We start from the raw sequence: 22,483 nt of genomic DNA, 5'->3' as shown, positions 1-22,483 counted from the left end.
AATCGACTGAAGACTGAGTTTAGTGTGGATTTAAGGTGTCGGATATTTTCCAAATGCCCTTCCTCTTTTACAGATATCCTCCTGAGACCCTGTGTCCTCATATAAGGACATTACATTTTGGGTTCACTTGACCTTGGGGTGCGTTCGGTTTGTACTCGGAGGTCGGAAGTCGGAAGTGGGAATGACGTCACCTCCGAGTTGACAACAGTTTTTGCATTCTAGTTGGCAACGGTGGACAAGTCGGATAAAAACATTTTGGGACACTGGGACTTAATTATCGTTGACAATGTTAAGTTTTTTATACTTATCGGGTCCTACTAATCCCAAATAACTGGGAGAAATTAAAAATACATACCAAACAAAAGTTTGGGTCTCAGGAGGATATTCAATGAATTAACAAGCGGACCAAAATCTTTTTATTAAGCAAATGTAATGACCTCCTGGGGATTTTCCGCCAAATCCAACCAAATATAAAGCGGCACAAAGGTCAGTAGAGACTGAAATACTTCCTGGTAATAATATTGTTTGTTTACAGACACTAAATATTTCCATCGCAATTTATATATGGCAATGAATTACTGTTGCTACTATGCTACATGTAGCACCTTTAAAATCATGTTGGGGCTGTAGATTTTGGCCACGTGTGCCATTTGTAACAGCTAACGCACCTTTTAATCTGCTTAAAAATTATCTTATGATCATACTTTTTAATTTCTAAAGCCATTAGTGTGGAATATTTATGTGAGTATAAATGAGTGGTATTGTTTCTTTATGAAAATATCAATAACTTAAATGAATATGCATCTTTGGATAATGAGGTTTAATTTAATTTGGGTTGTCTTGTGAGTAAACTGACTGATGTCAGACCCCATATATATGAAAAGTACAATAGAAACACGCTCATTCAATAATGAAAGTGCCTATGAGCAAGAGATTTAACCCTTGCCTGGAGCTGGACAGAGGAAGGCTGATTCTTGCAGGTAGATTTTACGTTGTTAGTGAATGTGAAGCTGTCGATTTTTCCACAGTGAAATTCAAAAATAATTGCACAGTAAAATATAAAGCTGATAAAATACATATTGGATGTGATAAAACATGGGTTGAGACCTCGCTAGAAAAGAGGCTGAATAAGGAAAACATACTCTCAGACCTTCTGGCGCAGCAATTAAAAATCAGATGATACACTGTTTGACATTTCAAGGCCTTGGATTTTTATCACCGGAGACTTAAAAGTAAAATTTTAAAGGTTTGTAGACTTTTCCTGGCGGTTTGAGTGGTGAATCGAGGCTGCAGCTCCTTTGGCAAGCGTCAATAAAAACAGACAGTCGTTTAGGAATGGAAAATGACTTTTTATTTCTTCCAAAAAAAGAGAGAGAAAACAGATCCCTAGAATAAACAAATATACTGCTGTAAAATAAAAGCCTGTGATTTTTGTTGTCAACTGTAACATTTGTTTGCCTTTCCATGCTTGATACAATCCATATATTTCTGCTTTAAATAAATAGAAAAAAATGTACAAAGAGATGGGGGGGAGGAGACAGAGAAGAGAGAAAGAGAGAGACAGATTAAAAGGTGTACTCTGCTCAAAAAGACATTTGGCATCATTGAGAATTCATGGCTGATCCTGATGTACAGGGAGGTCTGCAGCCCTCGAAATCTGCATCGTCTGTCTGTTTAGCCCGTCCCCACTGAGGAGTAATCATACCTATATACTGCTGTATAACGCTAATATCTTTCACGTTCAGAAAAATAAAGAGTAAATGAAAAATAATGCAGTTGCAGGTTATGAGAGTATGTGTTTAAGCTCTGTGTTGTGAGTGTGTGCATTTCTTTATATACAGAATAGTGAGGCAGCAATCCGAGGGTTTCTTACCAAAAAACACAGATGTAGAAAAAACAGAACGTGCACAAGAGATCTTTGATTCAACACACCAACTCACTGACAAAATGAGGAAATTTATCTGTTAAACAGCCCCTCTCTTTGTTTCGTTCCTGTCATTTCTGTGGGTGTTTTCTGAATTTCTATTCTAACGCTGCCACGGCTGCAAGGCGCACAGCAACCCGCAGATGGCACCACAACAATGGAGAATCCAAAAGGACAAATCTGTGCTCCAAGTAACAAAAGTGACATCTTTGGGAAAAGTAACACAAAAGAAGTTTGGCGCTCCGTTTTTGCTACAGTGGCTCGTTTATCGACAGCACAGACATCTGTCAGATTCAGTCCCTGTCACGGATGGCAAATGATTGGTCAACAAAGTGTGATCCATCTCGCCCCTTTCACCTTGTCTTGGGGGGGGGGCACCTGACAAGACGACTTAAAACTGGGACAACAAGAGGAGAGAATTTATCTTCATCATCACCATCACTGTCATATCATGCTTTTTGGAAAAAGGACAACAAACATCGACAACGATACAACCATGCACTCACTGACCCCAGAAAGAGAGAGATGGCTCGCCAGAGAGGAGTCTGCTCTCTAAATGTTTGATACACTTGGCCTTAGCAGAGAACAGACATTTTAATATGACATCAATGTTTATCCGTGTATCCTTCTCCACCTAGATTCATGCTACAACAATGCAGAGAGGTGGTAGCAGCTTTTATAGTTGAGAGAAACTTTGCCACGAGGTTGCCTGGCCTGATCCCAAACAGACCAGGGCGGTAGCAAACGTAAAAAGAAACAGAACAGTGGTTGTCCTGGGGAAACTCCCAGCTTTATATGTGAGAAAGTGTCTGAATTTGAGGAAAGGAGCTGCCGAAAAAAGAGCCTGCATGCTCGGCCGGACTCCTCCCTGGATAAATACCATAACAAAATTACCTCCATGATAAAGCTGTGATAATTACTGGCAGTTACATCAACGCTTCGGAGACGAGCCAGTAACATTTACGAGACTCAGAAAACCACAGTAGTCTCTATGCTCTCTCAATCCCACGAAATTTGACCATTTTGAAACCACTTTGAGACACACAGACAAAGACAATCTCATCGCAACAGGCAGGACTGGATTCCATGCAGAGAAAGTTTTAGAGAACAGAAAGGGAAGAAAAGCCGAGAGCTGACCAAGAGGAACACAAAATGTCGAATTGGCTTGAAAGAAAAGAACTGAAAAAGTCAGACTGGGTCAAACAGCTTTCATACTGTTTGATTTCACCTGTTTCAGGTGACAAAACACAAAACATCCTTGCACTGTCCTTCACACCGAAGCCAAACACATTTCGTATTCTGAGGACGTAATTACAAAACATCAGGAATTATCAGCTCTGCATTGAGACCTGATATGATTCATTGTTCTTAAGATCCAGGGTGACGATGATATGATTCTGGATCACTGCCACGGTCGGTAACGGCTTCTCTTTCTGAAGTGCCTATTCATCATCGCCAGATTAGAGACAGCGAGACAGCTGTCCCAGAAAAATAAAGAGCCGTGATTAGAACTCATTTTTGGTGCCAAAGCGCAGACCATTAAGAAAATAGTTTAATGAGAGTCCGAGTTGGATGCCAAAAGCAATAGGTACCTGGATTTTGAGGGTGGAGACCCTTTTTAGGACACAGGTGGTGTCAGAGGGAGTTCATGCTGATAAAAGTTAACTTCTAGGACATCACAAACACCAGAAAGCAGCTTTCTGGACACCAAAGATAACCTACATGTTTCTTAAAGTCAGGACTTGGAACTGAACTTTTATTCAAGTGTCCCAGTGATTCGTGGATTCCCTTGCTACTTGCCACAGTTTCCCAATTGAATGAACCTTAAAAGTACCCTGAACAACAGCTGGTTGACTCAAAGTGGCTAGTTGAGCAGACAGACTTTAGCTTTAGCTGCTTTCCCAAACCTGGCTGGACTACATATGCTACTGTTCTCACCAGCAGAGTCTCCCATTTATCCCAAAACACCTGGATATCCAAGCATCTGATTGACCGCCTGGGTTCAACAGTCCAATCAGAGACAGTTTGTAGGCTGCTGACATCATAACGAGAGGCGGAGATGGCCGCTGCTGTCGAGACGGGGAGAAAAAAGAAAAGACGAAGACCTTTATCTAACCAGACACTGGTGCGATGCTAACAGCGAGAAGAAAAAGAGCGCACTCAAAGCTAGAGAAAAGCGAACCACAAAGCCTGAGAGCCTCCGAAAGGTTTCGTCTACGGCTAAAAGACAGAGACACCAAGAGAGATAATAGAGCTATAGTTACTAGACACTGGCAGAGGTGAGGACAAGGTGGGAAACCTACTGCAGGAGGTCTTCTATAAGGAGGATACTATGAAGAGAGGCTAAGCTAACACAAGACTGCGACAAGAAGCGTCTAAGAGCAATATCTATCCAACAGCGACAGTGATGGGTGGGAGCAGACGATCTAGACAGAAACTGGTTATTACTATAATTTCTTTTTTTACATATCTACACATACCAAACAGTGACGAAGCAGGCTAAAAAAGCATTCTAGAGATAGACCAGCTGGACAGAGTTTAGAGACTGAAGCGAGATTCTAGAGATTTCATGTCAACTATCACTGGGATGTAGACACTGGACTGGGATGGGGATGGGACTACAAAAAGTTTCAAGTTCATCGTTAGAATGGCAGGAAAAACAATTTTTAGTCACCTGCCAAAGTGGCTGGTAGATTAGACAAACTCATTATTGTAAAACCTCAAACGATTTCTACAAACTTCAAATCTCTTTCTCAACTTTTTTTCACACCAGGAGAACTGGCAACAGCTCTACTTAACGGCAGGATAGTCACTTCAGTGCAAACTTGTGCATGTGCATTTTGCAACAAAATTTTGATTTTACAAAAAAAAAAAAAAAAAAAAAAAAGCACATTTCTTGTCAAACTCGCTGGCTCAAATTTGGCTCGAAATTTGACACTATTTGACCCTCAGAAATAGCCCTCAATGGAAAAACATACACAGAAAATGTGTAAGCACACACGTGAACACACTGAAGATGCATAATGCACACTTATACCAACAGTCAAACTCATGGTGATGGATGCTTTGGCTGAGGAATGACCTCTTACACGAGTCAAATTTGATGCCCCAAAATTTCCTGGAGTCACGGAGCGAGGGTGATGCCAAACGACCAGTGTCGTTTTGGCTCTCGGTGCAGACAGAGTCGCACTTAAAGCCGCTCGCTTTGATTCAGTGCAATTTAAAGTGAATTCAACTTAATTCAGTAACGTTTAATCACTCACTCAGTGCTGCTGTCATCAATCACCGGCACATACTGTGGATCTGCCAATAGGGTGCACCTCATAAAAAAGCTCTTATTTTAGAAACCTTTGACGTCTGAATCTGGTTGGGTAAGCTGATAAGGACAAGAGGAACAGATACACACAGATCAACCAGGTGCTAACAGGCGGCTAATGATGCTAATAAACACTGCAGTTGTGTTAGCGTAACAAAAATACAGATTTCCTCTACTCTACTCTCTGCTGAGAGTAATGATATCCAAAATGTGTCAAGATTAATGTTGAAGATTATGTTTGGCTCAAGGCCTGGTCACACCAGCGCTTTAAAATGGTGAAATGAGCTAACTCCAATGTAACAGCCAGAATCAGTGAATCAACAGCAAGGGCGAAGTACTTTTGTGAAACTTGACCTACAAATTGTTGCCGTTAACCAAACAGAAATACCCTTTTTCCATTACCGGTTTGGGCCGTCATGAGTCAAACCACACTGCAGCGATTTGTCTTTGCTGAGCCACACCACTGATGGACCATCTCTGGTGTAGGGCCAAAAGCCCACCTGACCAGCACTATGCAGGTAACAATGACGTCTCGCCAACTGTAGCCAACCCCTGACGACGATGTGTGTATTACAAGACTCAACTCACCTCTGTCTGCAGGAGACCAGTGAGGAAGACATCTTTAAAAGTCTCTGTGTGTTCAGCTCTCAGTACTTTTGTAGCTTCTAACTGAATCTCTGTGGTTTGGAGTTTAGTTTCTCTCCTACGTCCTGTTTTTACTTTAGATATCTGCTTTATTTTACTGTTTCATGTTCGCTATCAGCCATACGAGTCATGTTAAGTTACTGCTGATGAAAACTCAACATTTCCTTACTTTGCTGCTTCAAAATCAAAGCTTTTACATAACAAACTAACGGGGAACTTTGATTGTGAAGAATCTAGGTGAAATAAAATGTGTTAAGCAAATTACCACAACTTTGTTAGGGGGTTTTCTTCAATAAAACAAGTCCAAATACAGCATGGAGCAAGAGTGAAAGCAGAAACAGCCACAGTGAGATGTTGATGAAGAGCTGCAGACAACAGGCTCTTACTGCACCTCTGCAAACAGCTCACCTCCAACAGGTAAACTTCTTTTACCTGCCCTGCTGTGTGATGGAAAAACACTTGGAACTAAACAAGAGACTTCAGCCGTGGATCAGCCTTCTACTTTTAAACGTCATCACTCAAGACAAGCCGTCATCAGTTGAAGACACATCTTCAAGCAGGCAGCCCTGTTGTAATGGAGACGCAAATCCCTGCCGCACTGGGCTGACAGGCTAAACCAAACCAAGCCAAGCCAAGCTAGCGCAGGAGTGAGGAAAAGAGGGGAGGCTACAAGTCTTTTTGGGGGAACGAACAGACTAAAATGAAGGAGGCTATCGTAGCTCATTAGCTTAGTTTCACTATCCAGTTTTATTTGACCTCCCTGGGAACATTTTTTAATGACCTGTGTGAACGTAGTGTCACATTAGCAACCAAACTAACGAAGCTGGTTGAAGGTGTCCTGTCGACAGTTTTACATACATATCTTTTATAATGGTAGTCTATGGGGAAAATGCTTTTTGGGCCACAGGGGATTTTTCCCTGCAATACTCTAAGTGACCAAATTTGCTGCAAGGCTGAGCGGCTTTTCTGAGGGCCTGCTTTTTCCCCTCAAATTTGTTAACTGACAGTTTGAGCTAGCTAGCTAGCTCAGATTAGCTTTACCCCTCTCTTTTATAACACTTTATTTAATCAATTGATGTCAAGATAAATGCCAGGGGACAAAGCTAAACAATGGTGCAGACAAAGAACTGACTAGCATAAGCATTTCCCTGGCTGTTTAGAGTGTTAGCAGTTAGCTTGCTAGCTCTAGTAGTTCACCAGTTAGCCCTGCGAGTACCACTTCCACATATTTCCCTGTACCACTTTCTCGTGTGACCAGGCTTTAAGATTTTTGGTTCACAGACAATTTAGACGTCTGTATTGTGCCAACACATTACTGCACCGCTAATCCCCGTCTCTGTGTGTATCTGTCGCTTTTAAGAGAAGAAAACAATGCAGTATGAGTAACAAAGACTTAAGCTTAAAAACCCATAGCAACAAATGCTCAACTACTATTAACAAATGGTTCAACAAATCGCTGTACAAGCCCCGGTAACATTCAGGAGAGGCTGCAGAAGAAAACAGATTGAAAAATACAAAGATAGCCCCAACAGAGAGCGTAAAATTACGGGAAACACACTTGAGAAGATTCGCCTCCAAATCTCTCGCTGATTGGACAGTTGTGGACGCAGGCGGCGAACGCAGGGGATGGAGATGAGGTCGGTTGTAAAGGTATTGTCTGAAACAACTGCTGCACAAGTACACATTCTTCCACGCACACTAAACAAACACTTGTCCCCTCCTAAGTGCTCCCAAGTTGCCGTTGCAGGCGGACGGTAACCAAGAGAGGACAAAATAGCACCAGTATGAAATAAAGCTAATTCTGCAGCAGAGACTCTCACAGCAGTCAGATGGGTTTGACTGAAAACCAGAGGTAGGGTTTCCTCAATCCCCTCTTTTCTCCTCCTCCGTCTTTCTTCACAGCGTCCTCTCTCATCCGTATTCCCTCTCCTGAAGCGTCACTCCATCGATTTAAAAGACAAATAAGACAGTAGAACAGAAAGAAGCTACAGACACGCACATACACACACTCGCAAGTTGTTTCAGACAACAACCGTCTCCTCCACCACATCCCTCCATCCTCCGTTCGGTCATCCTCTCCTCTTTCCAACTCGTTTTTTGGTGTTGGTTGGTTATCTTGTCGTCTGTCTGTCTCTTAGTCGTTTTAGCATGATCAAATCGTTCCTCCATCCCTCTGATCGTTCCTCTTGTGTGTTTTCTTCTGCTGTTTGTTTGTCGCTTTTGGCACTCTGCTTACCCCCCTGACTGGATTACATAAACTGCATCTGAATAGACAGAAAAGAGCGGGGAAAAAGAGAGAAATTGTTTGTTTTGATCATTGTACTAATGCACTGAATACGACTTATACCAACAAAGGATTTCTCAGCAGGAGTCTACATGCACGAAAACAGGTCAGTCAAACAGCTTTAAGCTACACAAAAGACTGTATTTGCAAAACAGTGCAATACATACATCATTACAATAATTGCGTATACCTTACTGCAATTTGCACTTATATTTCTTTGCATCTACCTCCCTACAAAATGTTATTTATGTTACCTTTACTGATAATGGCTACGGGTTTAAACACTACACTTAATTCAAGGAAGTAGAGACTTTAAATTGGATGTTTGACAGTGTTTTTAAGTCCTTGACAAACAGAAATCACAGTAACAGTTTTCCTGCTCTTGGACAAGAAAGATGTGCATGTGTTTTGCACTCTATGATTGTTCTGGCCTTGTCATAACTCAAAGACACGCAACTGGTGATTAAGGGTTCACAAGCAGGGCTGCAAAAGTCAAGGAATGCTCAAAATGGAAACCTTTCATAAAGATAACAGGAATAAAATGGAAATATAGGGGTTGTTTGCTCAGGCTATATTCACCACGTCTCATGTAGATAGAAACAAACCTTTTCCAAGATCATAAGCAGACACAACTGTAAACGTGTCTAATAGGAATTAAAGAAAATCAATCTAGTTGAGTTGACTTAACTGAACTTTCACTGAACAATAAAAATAAAACATCTCCCATGACTCTCCCCTTCAAAAACATAGGCTACATCTCTCCAAAGGAAAAATTCTTCTGAGGCCCCTGTATCCTCCCTGTGGAATTCCTCCAGGTCAGATTTTATGTGTTCTTTCCCCCAAATAAGTTCACCATTAAAAGGTGCAATTGAAAGGTGTGAGTTTTATATTGAACGTTTGCAAGCTTCACCTCCCTTGGAAAGTTTCTGTATATTTACCAACCTTTTACAACCCCAATCACAAGGCGGAAAAAGGTTGAGAACCAGTACACACAACAAGCAAATGAACAGAAATCCCTCTTTTGACATTATTCCTATAGCACCTGCTGATGCATAACGCAACGGACATGACAGACATGACAGACATGTACCTCCTGGTTTGTTATGTCAACAATGTTGTGTCACATTATCCATCTCGTCTTGCTATGTGTACATTTTTTACTGTTTTGTGTCATGTCTCACTGCATTGTTAAAAAAAAAAGTCTAGGTAAAGTCATGTTATTGTGACCTTATAACGAATCTAACATTTTAACCATTACAGATTACAAGAAAATGAACCCTGGTGTGACTCGAGTTTCAACATTATAAAACCGTGAATCGTAAGTTCACTCTTAGTCCTGAAAGTACTGAGAAACACGCTACATTAAGAGTAGAAAGCTATCTTTTCAGTTGCAAAGGCATTGTTTTGTGTGTATGAATGCACACAAAGTGCAGGATAGCTGACCTGGGCTCCGGGCATGGGTGCGAAGGGATTGGTGGGTCTGAGAACAGGCTGGTTGTACATCATTGGCTGAGGAGCCATCACTGGTACCCCGCCCATCTGACCCATCTGGGGAGGGACCTGGAAAGAGAGAAGGGTGGGTGAGACAGAGAAAGATGGTACATAAAAAGGAAAGTATGAGAAGCAAAAAATGCAAAAAAGGCAAGAAAACAGGGATGAAAAGTGCGCTACTTCAGTGTAAGAGCTAAAACCATTAGCTGGTCAATTACGTTAGGAAAAAGGGCAACTATTTTGATAATAAACTAATTCTCTGAATCGTTTATCAAGTAAAAAAAAGGCAAACACTCACTGGTCCTAGCTTTCTTAAAGTGAGGATCTGTTGCTTACTCTGTTTTACAGAAGCATAAACTGAATAAATTTTATTTTTGGACTGTTGGTCAGACAAAACAAGACATTTAAAGACGTCACATTGGGCTCTGGGACCTTTGTTGGACATGATTTTACATTTTCCGAGCCAAATAACAACAAGCAAAAAAAATCTTAAGTGTAACCAATAAGGAAAGTACTTAGTTGCAACCTTATTCTGCATGTACGTAAGCACTAAGACTAATAAAGATAGATATATTATCAAGAAAATTCCAAACTTCCAAGTGAAGGGACAACAGCTCCTTTGGTAGCTAAATATGTATCTGTCTGCCACAGCCTGAAGGACTAATGACTAATATATATTTATCTCTAAGAAAAAAACAGCAGTGTACTACGTATATCATATTGTATAGTAATCAAAATGGACTGCAACAACGTAATATAGAACCTGTATGTGACACCTGTATATATAATGTATGAATGTACGTAACATTCATACATTATATAATATATGAAAATATGATTACTTTTTATTTTCACTTGTATTTATTAATTTCTTTACTTATTTTATTTCAATAATTTCTTAGTTTATTTTTGTTTGGTTGTTTATTTATCACTATTCTATTTTTTTTTTTAATGAAATGTTTTGGCAATAACATATCTTTGTTCATGCCAATAAAGCCATTTGAATTGAGTTGAATTGAATTGAATCATGTTACTCTAGGGTTGCAAAGGTATGAGACTTTCACGGTGCAATGACCGTNCAATTTTTTTTTAATGAAATGCTTTGGCAATAACATCTTTGTTCATGCCAATAAAGCCATTTGAATTGAGTTGAATTGAATCATGTTACTCTAGGGTTGCAAAGGTATGAGACTTTCACGGTGCAATGACCGTCTGACTGCAATACCACAGTTTCGCCGTGTCACGATGTTACAGAATTCTTATCATCAGTCAGAATGACCCTTAAAGGAATGAAAACTTGAAACAATTTTTCCATTACCATTTTCAATATCATAGATAAGCAAATGTACACGGTGCGATAACTGTCATATCACGGTATACCTTGAAACCGGTTCTGGAACTGACTGCTGCTACTTATTTTTAACAATCCGAGTTTCTTGGCTGATGAGAAGTACATAATTAACTTGATTATTATTGTAGCAAAATATTATATACATTAAATGATTTGTCTTAAAAGTCTACCTATTGATTTTAAAATGTACTTTACTATTGAAAATATAAACTTAAAATTTGGCAAAAACTATTATTTTTTAGACATTTCAGTTTTGTTCCTATTGTTGAGCAGACCCTGAAGGTTTTTGTTTTTGCTATATTTCTTTCTTTACCCTACATTTTATTTATTTGTTGCGCAATTAAAGTTAATTTTACATAATGAAATGTATTTTCTACAACTTTTATAATGAAATTCTGGAACACACATACTCCATTTTATGAAATAAAAGTGAGTAATGAGTGTGTGTGTGTACATTGAAAAGTGTGTTTCTTCTTTTCGTGCACTGGCACACTCACCATTCCATACACAGGCACTTGCGGTGTGGTCATGGGAAAAGCCATGGGAGCTGGAGCCTGGAGGAAAAGCAGAAACTAGGAGTCAACTTGGAAAAAGCAGAGGTGGCAGAAAAACACACCTGGTCACACACTGTATGCATATGTGGAAAGTTGCTGTGGTTGCTATGACATAAAGGACCTGAAGAACACCAGAACGTTGAGACATTTTTTAGCATCTTTGGCTCTGACAAACATCCCATCTGTCTCTATTAGACACGTCTGACGTGATAAATAAAATACACACAGTGTAATGTATGTGCAAGGAGAATAATGCTGATAAAGTGTGCACATTAGGAGCGCACCAGCACAGCATGCAGCAGAGGTACTTAGTGGAATCCCACTGGGAGCAATCATTACCACAGCTTTAAAAGGGGTGGCTCAATAGGACAACGTTTAGCCCTGCCCTCCTTACTTCACAAATCAAATCCACTACGGCTGAATGGGCCTCAAATTCAACGTGACGGGCAATTTGTAGCCGTCGTTTACAACCCACGCACATCCTCATCAAACAAAGCCGCCGATTTCTGCTCGACAAATTGGTAATTCATGGCAGCGAGCGTCTGAGGTGCATTACAGTATCGTATTAGTGGATGCACCGGAGCAAAATCTGTGTATAAGATTAGAAGTGAAGATGCAGCGCAGGGTGCCTGTTGCAAAACTGCTTCAATCTATAAGATGTGCAGGAGTATTAATATTAACAGATGTTAGATGAGATTTGTATCGCCTGCAGTAATTTCACCAGAGTACACATCGCAGAGGCAGGCTGACAACTTCCCTAAAATATAACAAACAAGGATCTGCATTTCTCTGTTAGATCTGGGAATACCTGCGAGCATTTGCAGATGTTACAGGATAATACCAGCGTGACTTCTTCCCCCCCAACCACATATAATTGTACAGTGTTTTCTGCAGTCAGGAGTTTGCTCTGCTGCAGGTCATCCTGCTCACCCGGATGTCGCATGGCTCCCACTGTTTTCAAAAACCCATTAAAAGCCAGCTTGCAGAAACACGCCGCTGCCTTCACAAACCTCATCAATCACTCTAAATGAGACAACTGAGGCATTTTCTCCTAACATGACTTTATAACGCCTCAATCATAGCAGAGGTATTAAAAGAGCTTCCACTCTGCCACAGTTGAAAGTCTCCAGCTGGAGTTTGTAACAGCACACATAAATGAAAACAGAGTAATACTTCCATTAAACGCAGTAATTAGCTGTGTGTAATCATATATTACTTTAGCAGTCTGAGGTAAAATGATGGATTATATTAATCAAGGCAATACAATGGTGTGTTTGGCCTTTTTATGTGGAAAAATAAAACAACACTAGCATTATCCTTTAATTGCTGCTTAATAAATGCTGCTTGATCTATAAAAAAATCTTACAGTATTTTGTTTTAATTGTTTTTAATGTGCAAAACTCTTGGTGCAAAGAGGCATCTGGCATCTGCTAGATTCTCACCTCTCTTCTTTTTCTCACAAAATGTGGTCAGAGTGAGTGCGATATATTAAATCACATGTTCAGTTATTAGCATACAGACAGCTCGAAATAGCACAAGTGTGAATGTATATTGTTAAACATACATGTCACTGAATTAATGATGCAACATGTGTCTGCAAGATGTTTGGAAGGTGTGGTGCTTTGAATAAAAAATTACTTTCTGACTGATACAGAACAGGAAGTGTAAACCGAGGTAGTGAAGAGTTGGGCTGCCCCCCTAATAGTCGACCCAATGTTAGTCGACCAGAAAGGTCGGCAAGATTTCATTGGTCGCTTAGTTGCAGGAAAAAAAACAACGTGAAACTAGTAGGAGCTGTGCCTTGTCAGAATAAATCAAAACCTATGGTACTGGACCATGTGGGAATTTAATTTGAAAGGACAGACACAGGAAGTGGCCACGCTCAGCAGTCAGACAGAAGTCAGGTTAATTTCCAGGACTGGTACCTGCGGTTATTCCACAGGCTAGTTGATAACATGTCGGGCAGGAAATCCAANACACCTTCAACTCAAACCATTGTGTTGCCCCACCCAAAATATATCATTTAATAATTACATTAATATCATAAACATGAGGGCGACTAGTCGACTAATGGCCCTAAATGACGACTATTGGTCGACTAGGAAATTATTAGTCCAAGGCAACCCCCGTGTTTGCATTGTACCCCTGGTTGTACAGACAACTACCACTGCATTGCTTTGATACTGAAGAAAACTTAAAAACGTAAAGATTCTCAGGCAGGTTCTGAGGCTATAAGGAGTGTCTTTTTTTTCTCTGATTTCTAAGCAGATTTATTCTCCTTTAGTCACACTGAATCTAATAATATGTGGATCATATGTCTCTGTGTGCACATTTGAATTATTTACTTTTTTGTGACAGTCCTTCCACTGAGAATTCGCCGCCTTTGCCTCACGTCTCTCCCACTGTGCCTTCTGTTTCTATATGAACAGTAATACAAGTTTTTAAACGTTTTTCTTACTCTTCAGCTTTTCATTATTGACTTTTGGGGTTTACATTGCATTTTTTGAAAATATATTTTTAGATAATGACCATTTTATTTAAACTTACAACATCATGTATTACTTAATATGATAGTTATTGTGTGGTCCAAATCACTGTGTGAGGGATTTGAAAACTGAACCATAGCCAAGCTCCAGTGGTACTTTAAAAATGAGGACAGGAGGTGACTCTCTGTTCAGAGATCTAAAGCAAAAGGTTTCTGGTTGGGTCAGGTGAATCAGTGAACTGATCTCAGGGGGTAATCAATGTGATTGATCAGGCATCCGCTTTTAATTCCTGCCTCCAGGGAGCAGGCTGTGAAGGTTGATCATAACCATTGATCTATCTGATCTCTTCTAGCAGCAGAGCTGGCCTGCAGCCAGACAGGTGAGAAAAATAATCCAATTCAAGCCAAAAGACTTGAATTGGATCTGTCTGATACGTTTATTTCTCTCTTAGTAACGCACTTGTGGCTTAGGAGGTGCGCTTGACCCCGAGGGTGTAGGTTTCTTTTCAACATTTGAGGGGGCACATGTCAAGTGTGGGGTCTGGGGGTCTCTTAATTAATTTCCTGCTTTCTGGTGAATTTTTATGCATCCATTTATGGTAGAAATGTCACATTACTTCCTGCCTCTACCATGAATAGCTGCTTCATGTTCTTTCCATTTTATGGCAGACTGCAATTATTGCTTCTGAGGTTGCATACTGTCACCATACTCTACCAGAGGGAATGATGTGTCTACGAGACACATTCTAACAGTTCTTTATGTTTTTACTGATGGGGGATAATGCACATGCTCTAGATATTAAGAGGGACATGCTCTCTGCATCCCCCCAAAATCTAAGTCTATGCTCGATTCCAAAGTCCAGTTTGTTTGAATGGTGTGAACACTGAGTATCGTACCCTGGCATGGTTTGTCTATCTGTTCGTTGGCACCAGGTCCACTTGAGAAGAAGGGTTCATGTGTTCTCAGGTACAGTTCGGATCAGGTGAGAAAAACAATGGTAACAAAACCTGGAAGCTGACTGCAAGTAGCAATCGGTGAGTAGAGTTGCAAAGGCATTTCTCAGCAATCTCCTCTGCAATTTGCGTATGCATGCAGGATGCTTTAGGCGAGAGAACCCTTCTTGATATGGTCTCAATCAAAACATTGTTTTCTAGTCGGAGCCGTGCCTCATTTTCAAACTGTATGGTTTGCCTAAAATGAACAATGACAGCAATATAGTCCAGCGCTAAAATCAACCTGCGTAGTTGTCCCTCCATTGTGACATTAGAAAGTGTCACATTTATCTTGCAAGTGTACTCTTCTTCAGCGTTTTGTTTACTTCCTGGATTTTTCCCGCATGGAAATTCTGACCAATCAAGAGCAGCTTTCTCTCACAAGACATTTTATCTGGTCCTCTTGTAAATGCTGCCATGAGAACACGAACCAACTCCAGGCAATTATGCAACTTTGGAAACAAATTAGTCCCTGATTCAGACCAAAGCAAGACAACTCTAGGTCTGACAGCACCCTCAGACTCACCCTGGGTACACAGCTGCCTGTACCCAAGAGCAGCATGAAAGCAGCTAAATCTGGGGACCGATATATCCTCAGAAGTACACTACACACTAACTGTCAAAAAGAAAACCTACGGCTCAACTTAAAGAATCTCAGTCAAATGATGATATGACTTGTTGTCATTCAGGAGGAAGCCCTACACGGTAAAAATCCATCATACCTAACATAAAAAATCCTTTAGTATTTGAAACCACGATAAGAGATTTAACTGATTTTACATTATCTGCACCCGAATCACGCTTTAGTTCGCAAACCATCTGTCTCTGAGTTTGACTGCTCTGTCTGTCTTGTGCAAAACTGACAGGGGGCATCACTTTATTTTATTTTTATAAGCATGACAAGAAGACGTCTGAGAGGAAAAACAGAGCAGGTGAGACGCTGTTTATGCACCGCTACACCTTCTCTATCTGTATTTTGTCCATCTGTCTTTCAGCCCAGCTGTCGGCCTTCAGTGCATCATGCTTTACATTCATCTGTTTGTCTGTATCTGTCTTCTTATGCTCAGCCTCTCTCCTGCTGTTTCGATCGTGGTGTCTGTCTCGAGCGTGTCTCCCCACCTTCCTGCCCGTGTATTCATTTTCTTCCCTACATCTTTAATCCTGACTTCTAGCGACTCAGAGCTGAACTTTTGCTATTCCCTTTGCCGTCTCCCTCCAAAGGCAACTCTCTTCTTTCTATGCTTTCTCTGCAAAGTCAGACTTCTGACCTTACATGACCTGCATGGTTAAGTGAAGGTTAAAGAAGTAAAAAGGCTTTGCGGGGATTTCTGGCTGGCGTTTTAAGTATCACACAGGCACAGATCGCTGCAACTTTGCCCTTCTGGCGAGAATCTCAGATGTGGGAGTTTGACTTATCATGCATGACACCAGACTTATCCGCTGGCCTGGTACCTGTGATGTCTTATATATTATTGCCACACGCCACTGTGACTTATTTATCAGTTAACAGCTTGTGGAGGTTATGTTTTGTCTTTGAGATGTGCATATTCACAGAGACAATATATTTTCTTTCTCAGGGACAATAATGAGCAGATCTATTAATATTTTCCCTCTCTAAGCTTTATTTGTTCATGGTCAAAGCGCATGAAATTTTGTATGTGTGTGTGTGTGTGTGTGTGTTTGCTTGTCTTGCTAAATGTTCACTGAAGGCAGGATTCAGTTCACTGCTGACCACACAATGTAAGGACTTTTGTCTTGTAGCATATAGAAAGAGAAAAGACATTTCAGTCTGTTTTGCTGAGGGAACAATGACTTTATTTTTTCATTGTTCCACTGCATTAATCCCCATGGGCCATTTGTGTTTTGACTTGTCAGTGAGAGTCAAAGGTAATGCAGTCAATAACATGTCTCAGAAAGTACGCGGTTTGGCAGTTGCACAAGTCCTTGGGTTTTGACAGAGACCGTGAACAATGCTAATAGATCGTCTTGTTGTATTTAGGCTGTCAGCACATGATGATGGGTTTAAGGATAAGGCTGGCGAAGTTCTATATTTTTTCTTTAAGTCAACAAATCCCACAAAGACACTTAACCAAACAATGTGTGTCTGTCTGAGTACTGCCTGACTTCCCAACTCTGTCTCAGGCGCTCAAGCCAAAGCTCATTCCTTCCAAATACTGGTGTAAAATAAATATTTAAAACTGAGTCGAATGTTTTAAAGAAAAGGCTCAGCAATTCCTAAAACAGCTCAGCACTGTAGTTTTAGCAAATGTTACTCAAATGATATTAAATTTTGGTTGTTGGGGACTATTTTCAACTGTGGTTTTGGTGCTCTAGTGCAGGGGTCTTCAGTGTTTTCCAGGCCAAGGACTCCTGTCTGTGAAGCATCTATGAGTCAGATTCACCCCTCGCTCCTACACAGCTTCACCCTCTCCTTGAATTATCGTCATTTCTGGCTCCAAAAAAACAATATAGCGACGGCTGAAATGCCAAACACATGGCTTCGAAACAGCAGTCCACAAACCAAATGGTGACATCATGGTTGCTATGTCCATTAATTCATGCAGTCTATAATGTAGATGCACAGAAGGTGCACTCAAAAGCTAGAGCGGACGATTTTAAACTGTGGTTTTGGTGCTCTACTGCAGGGGTCTTCAACTTTATCCAGGACAACAACCCCAGACCTCAAAGAGAGACGGAGCAGGGACACCCTACTACATACACTGTATAAAACAGAGTTGTATATGAGATAATTCTCTGAATATTTCTTAGTCCTTTCTCGTTTGCACTTGCCTATAGCTGCTAAGTGAGCAGCAGTTGTAGTTGTAGCATGGCTAGAAGCGTTAGCCGCACCATGCACTTTCGCTAATGGTTTGCTTACAAAGTTACAAAACAATCCACTGTGGCTCACAAGAATGTCTTTACATGCCACACTAATAATACAGCTAATTGACCAATATGTTTCAATAGTACATGAATGTTAGCTAACTAGTTCATCTTTGCATTATGGATAGGTATCGCAGAGTGATTTAGCGCTAGCTAGCTCACATGACTGCACAAGGATTCATGGGCAATAGTTTGCCTTTTGTCAGTGACTTTTCTATGAATAGGTCTATTTATCTTTGCTTACAATATGTTGGATTCATGTTAAAGGAAATGGCCACTTTAGAATGAAAATAAAAACAGTGCTTACTGACCCTCATACAGACAAGAAGTACGGTGTAGTTTTTTAATCCACAAAACTCGTTTGGGGTATCAGAGGATAACAGCTAGCCGGAATAACAGCTACACTTGAAATGCATGGAACCCACATTTTGAAAATGTAATAAAACTTTTCAAATTTTCAATTCAATTTTGCATGCCGCAGCTTCAGGGCACTGGGATTACGATAGACGAGGCCTTCTGACTATTTTAAAATGTATTAGCGGAGTTTTATTACATTTTCAAAATGTGGGTTCCGTTGGTTTCCAAGTGTAGCTGTTACTCCAGCTAGCTGTTATCCTCCGATACCTGAACAAGTTTTGTGGATTAAAAAACTACACCGGACTTCTTGTCGGCATGAGGGTCAGTAAATACTGTCTGTATTTTCATTCTAAAGTGGCCATTTCCTTTAAGGTATATTTTCAGACATATTTAAATTACTGGAAAAAAGATGACTACTTAAATTAACAAGAAATATTTTTGTGGCCACCCTGCAGTAACTCTTAAGGACCCCCTAGAGGTCGCAGACCCCCTGTTAAAAACCCAGGCTCTAGTGAGTATTTAGGGTGAACGTGAAGTTAACTGAATATAAACTGCAGAGTGTGATTGTTGTATAGTATAAGGATGTCACAGCCAGCAGATTTTACACTACAAGGTTTCATCGATGACACTAAATATCTGTATTAAGTTACTGCTAATGCAAACTGAATATTTCCTATTGCTGCAGCTTCACATTAAAAGCATTGAACTGGCACGAAACACAACTTCTATCACGATGAATGTGACATTAGCACTGCCGCAATCATTCATTTGAAATGCGTCTGGAAAACAAAACAGTGGTCATTTACGGCACTTGTTGACAGCGGATCAGTTTGACATATTGCAGGAAGCATTGGAACAAGAAAAAACAGCCACCGCGAGCTGTTAGATAAGGTGACACCTCCAACTTCTAGGCGATGTACCCAACTCCATTACCCTTATTAACGTTATCAGGTTCTCCATTGACATTGGGTTTAAATCCGAAATACTCCGAAATAGGCGCTTTTGCTTTTCGCTTTAACAATGAATCCTCCACTATAGTCTTGTTGGTCAACTTTCTTTACCCTCGCCAGGTGATAAGTGAAATCTGACTCCTGCTGCTGCTTCCCTTTTATAATTGTAGCGTCTGTCATTTGACGAAGTGTTGATAAAAAACAAAACCATGGTGTGGGTGGTGGGCAAGTAATGTAATCTGTGTATACTCTAACATTGGTAACACCGGCTACAGTGGCAAGACTAGTATTGAAATAAGAAACCCTGTGCAACAGCAAAGGTCACTGATGTTTTTGGACAAATATGGAGGTTTATGGCACAGAGTATATGTCAGGTTTTGGATCCACAGGCAATACTTATTATTAGTATTAATTCACTTTTGTTTTTTTCAATGGAATTTGTTGATAATAACAAAAATGGAGAATATCACCAGACTTTTCCTTCAGGAAGATGTACAAGAGACAAAAAGGCTGAACCTGCTCTTAAAGAAAGCAGTACAGGAGGAGGAGAAAAGCAGCACCCTGCTGGTGTCAGACAGTTTACTTAGTGCTTGTATAACCGGCGCAGATCATTAGCCCGTAGCACAGAGGTGAGTGGGTTATTTGCGGAAATTGCGGCAAGAACAAAATGGAGCTCTTTTGAAAGAAGTGTCTCCAAAGAACACAGCGAAAGGAAGAAAGAAGTGACAGAGAAAGAGCTGAAGAAGGAGACAGCGAGAGGGAGGTTGGAAGCACATTATAGGAGTCATTAGGACTTGTCTTACTAAACAGGGATAAGTACTTACATAACTAGTATAGAACATTCCATTCTGCATCAGGACGCAACAGGGAAAAAGAGACAAAGACGGAGAGGAGGACAGACGGAGAGGGGAAGGAAAGAGACACGGGAGAGGAGAGAGGATGAGAGAAAGTGACAACGTGAGGGTGGAAGCGAGAATCCAAGAAAATGAGGAGATGATGAAAGAGGGAAGCAAAGAAGAGACGACGAGGTAGGGACCAAGAGAAGGTAAGAGAGAGGAGGAGTGGGAGAATTATGAAGAAATAGGGAGAGGGAGATGTGACAGAGGAAGTGAGGACGAGAGAAGAGCAATTAGACAGAAAAGTGGAAAGAAATAGAGGTCGAATAAGAAAATGACGACAGGAAGTAGATAAGAGGGGAAGATGGTGAGGAGAAATAGCGAGAAAAGGTAAAACAGATGGGAAGAAAGAGAGAAGAAAGAAATGTTAGAACCACAACGTAGGCAAAGATGAAGACCAACGGAAATGATATAAACGTATGAGGGGTCAAAATGCGGATGGACAAATGTCAAAGGCAGCGCGGCGAAAACAGGACGAGCAGATGACAACGCAAACCAGAGACGCGATAAAACGAGCAAAGAGGGGAAGGAAGGCGAGTGGATGACGGTGCAAAATAAAAGGAAAGAAACGCATGAAGAGGACAGGCAGGACAGGAAGGAGAGATGAGGTGGAATGACAGCAGGGGTGAAGGGGAAAGAAAGAAGGAAAGGACCAACAGCAGAGAGAGAGAGAGAGAGAGAGCGGAGAAAAAAAAAGATATTGGGGGGGAAAGGGGAGAAAGAGAGGAAGCGGAGGGTTAGTGACAGTTTGTCCTCGTCAGCCAGAAACTGCTGTCCAGAGATCAGGAGGACAATCAGGAGCTGCCAAGATCAGCACACACACACACACACACACACACACACACACACACACACACACACACACACACACACACACAGAGCATGCACAGGCAGCTGTATACTGTATCAAGTCAATTCACTCACATACACCCATACTTCCATCTATACTCAGTGAGCATTCACATGCAAGTCCAGCATTCAGTGTGTGCAATAACTGTTGACTTGGTGTTTCATTAGCGAGGTGTCTGCAAGTCACATTCAGATTAATGTACGTCTCTGAAGATCCAAACTAAATACTGAAACCAAGTCTGACATTTTGGGAAACATGCTTACTGTAAGTATGAGTTTAGAAGATTGATACCACTTTCATGTCCAGCCAAACTAGCCATTACCACAAAGTTTTAAGTCACTGAGCTAAGCTAAGCTAGCCAGCTGTTGGCTCTAGCCAAGAAACAGACCAGCGTAAAATTCCTCACAAAATCGTTAATTTTTTTTTTTTTTTTTTCTTTTTCATAATTTGGTTTTTGTACAGATTAAACCGACAAGATACATCATGTTACTTGGTGAGCTTTATTGGTGAAAGCAGGTTGATTCCGTTCTACAGAGCCAGGTTAGCATTTCCCCCCTGTTTTTAGTCTTTGAGCTAAGCTAAGCTAACCTGCGCGGCTACAGCCCTATATTTAACGAATGGAGAGGAGAGGTTACAGCTGGTACACATGCCGCATTTTCTGCAAATCCATTGTTGTCAGTGAGGATCAAGCAGCAACCTCCGGGGCTGAAAAACAAAACTAATGCGGAAGTGCCAAAATCCAAATTTTACAGCAGATGCCAAACTGTTCAACATGTTTAGAGCCTGGTGCAAAAAATGGTTTTGGTCTCTAGAGGTAATTTACATTTTTTTAAGACCCAATGTTACGCACAATTAAGAGCGGGGCCACTTTGACTGACGGCTGTCTGCGAAGCGTCTAAGATTTAGATTCACCCCTCACTCCTACACAGCTCCACCCTCTCCTTGAAATATTGTCAATTTGGTGGTCAAATGCTGAATATGTGGCTCCGAAACAACAGTCCACAAACCAAAGGGTGACATCACAGTTGCTACGTCCATTAATTTATGCAGTCTATGATGTAAACACACGGAAAGCGCACTTGAAATCTGGAGCGGACTATTCTCAACTGTGGTTTTGGTGCTCTAGTTCTTCAATGTTTTTCACGCCAAGGACCCCTTAGCTCAAAGAGAGACAGAGCAGAGACCCCAACTACATATACTGTATAAAACTGAGCTACATATGAGATAATTTTTGAGTCTTCTCTCGTTTGCGTTTGTCTGTTGCTCCTAAGTCAGCAGCAATTGTAGCATAGCATGTGACGAGGACCAACCAAACCCAGCCGATAGATATCTGTCCTGTCTTCCCCAATCATCAGTCTATAATAAATGTGGGTAAGAAGTTGATCGTTTTAGTGTAGCGAGACTCAGAGCTTTACATCTAATATACACTTAAAAAAGCAATGTTTGGAAGATCAGCTCTAAACCCAAGATTTTTGAAAAGCTGGCTATGATACGATGCTAGTTA

The 22,483-nt window shown here is 40.8% G+C and overlaps 3 protein-coding genes across 4 annotated transcripts in view; 2 read left to right on the top strand and 1 right to left on the bottom strand.

Annotated features, from left to right (window-relative positions):
• LOC126403715 (serine/threonine-protein phosphatase PP1-beta catalytic subunit) overlaps nucleotides 1-22,483 on the top strand; it is a 659,813-nt gene that overhangs the window by 171,988 nt on the left and 465,342 nt on the right. The gene's annotated exons all lie outside the window — the stretch shown is intronic.
• Nucleotides 1-22,483, top strand: part of c17h11orf68 (chromosome 17 C11orf68 homolog) — a 616,176-nt gene that overhangs the window by 171,994 nt on the left and 421,699 nt on the right. The window lies entirely within an intron of this gene.
• si:ch211-200p22.4 (phosphatidylinositol-binding clathrin assembly protein) overlaps nucleotides 1,329-22,483 on the bottom strand; it is a 130,713-nt gene continuing 109,558 nt past the window's right edge. For both annotated transcript variants that reach the window (XM_050066435.1, XM_050066436.1), the window contains 3 exons: nucleotides 11,509-11,565; nucleotides 9,613-9,729; nucleotides 1,329-8,149 (listed from right to left, as the gene is read on the bottom strand). In XM_050066435.1, the coding sequence (XP_049922392.1) occupies nucleotides 8,135-8,149; nucleotides 9,613-9,729; nucleotides 11,509-11,565 (189 nt within the window). In that variant the 3' untranslated portion in view covers nucleotides 1,329-8,134. The remainder of the gene's footprint in view (nucleotides 8,150-9,612; nucleotides 9,730-11,508; nucleotides 11,566-22,483) is intronic.

The sequence above is a fragment of the Epinephelus moara genome, chromosome 17 (assembly GCF_006386435.1).
Source record: "Epinephelus moara isolate mb chromosome 17, YSFRI_EMoa_1.0, whole genome shotgun sequence".
NCBI classification, from domain to species: Eukaryota; Metazoa; Chordata; class Actinopteri; order Perciformes; family Serranidae; genus Epinephelus; species Epinephelus moara.
The sequence above is the reverse complement of the archived record's forward strand: the minus strand, read 5'-3'. Positions and strand labels throughout refer to the sequence as shown.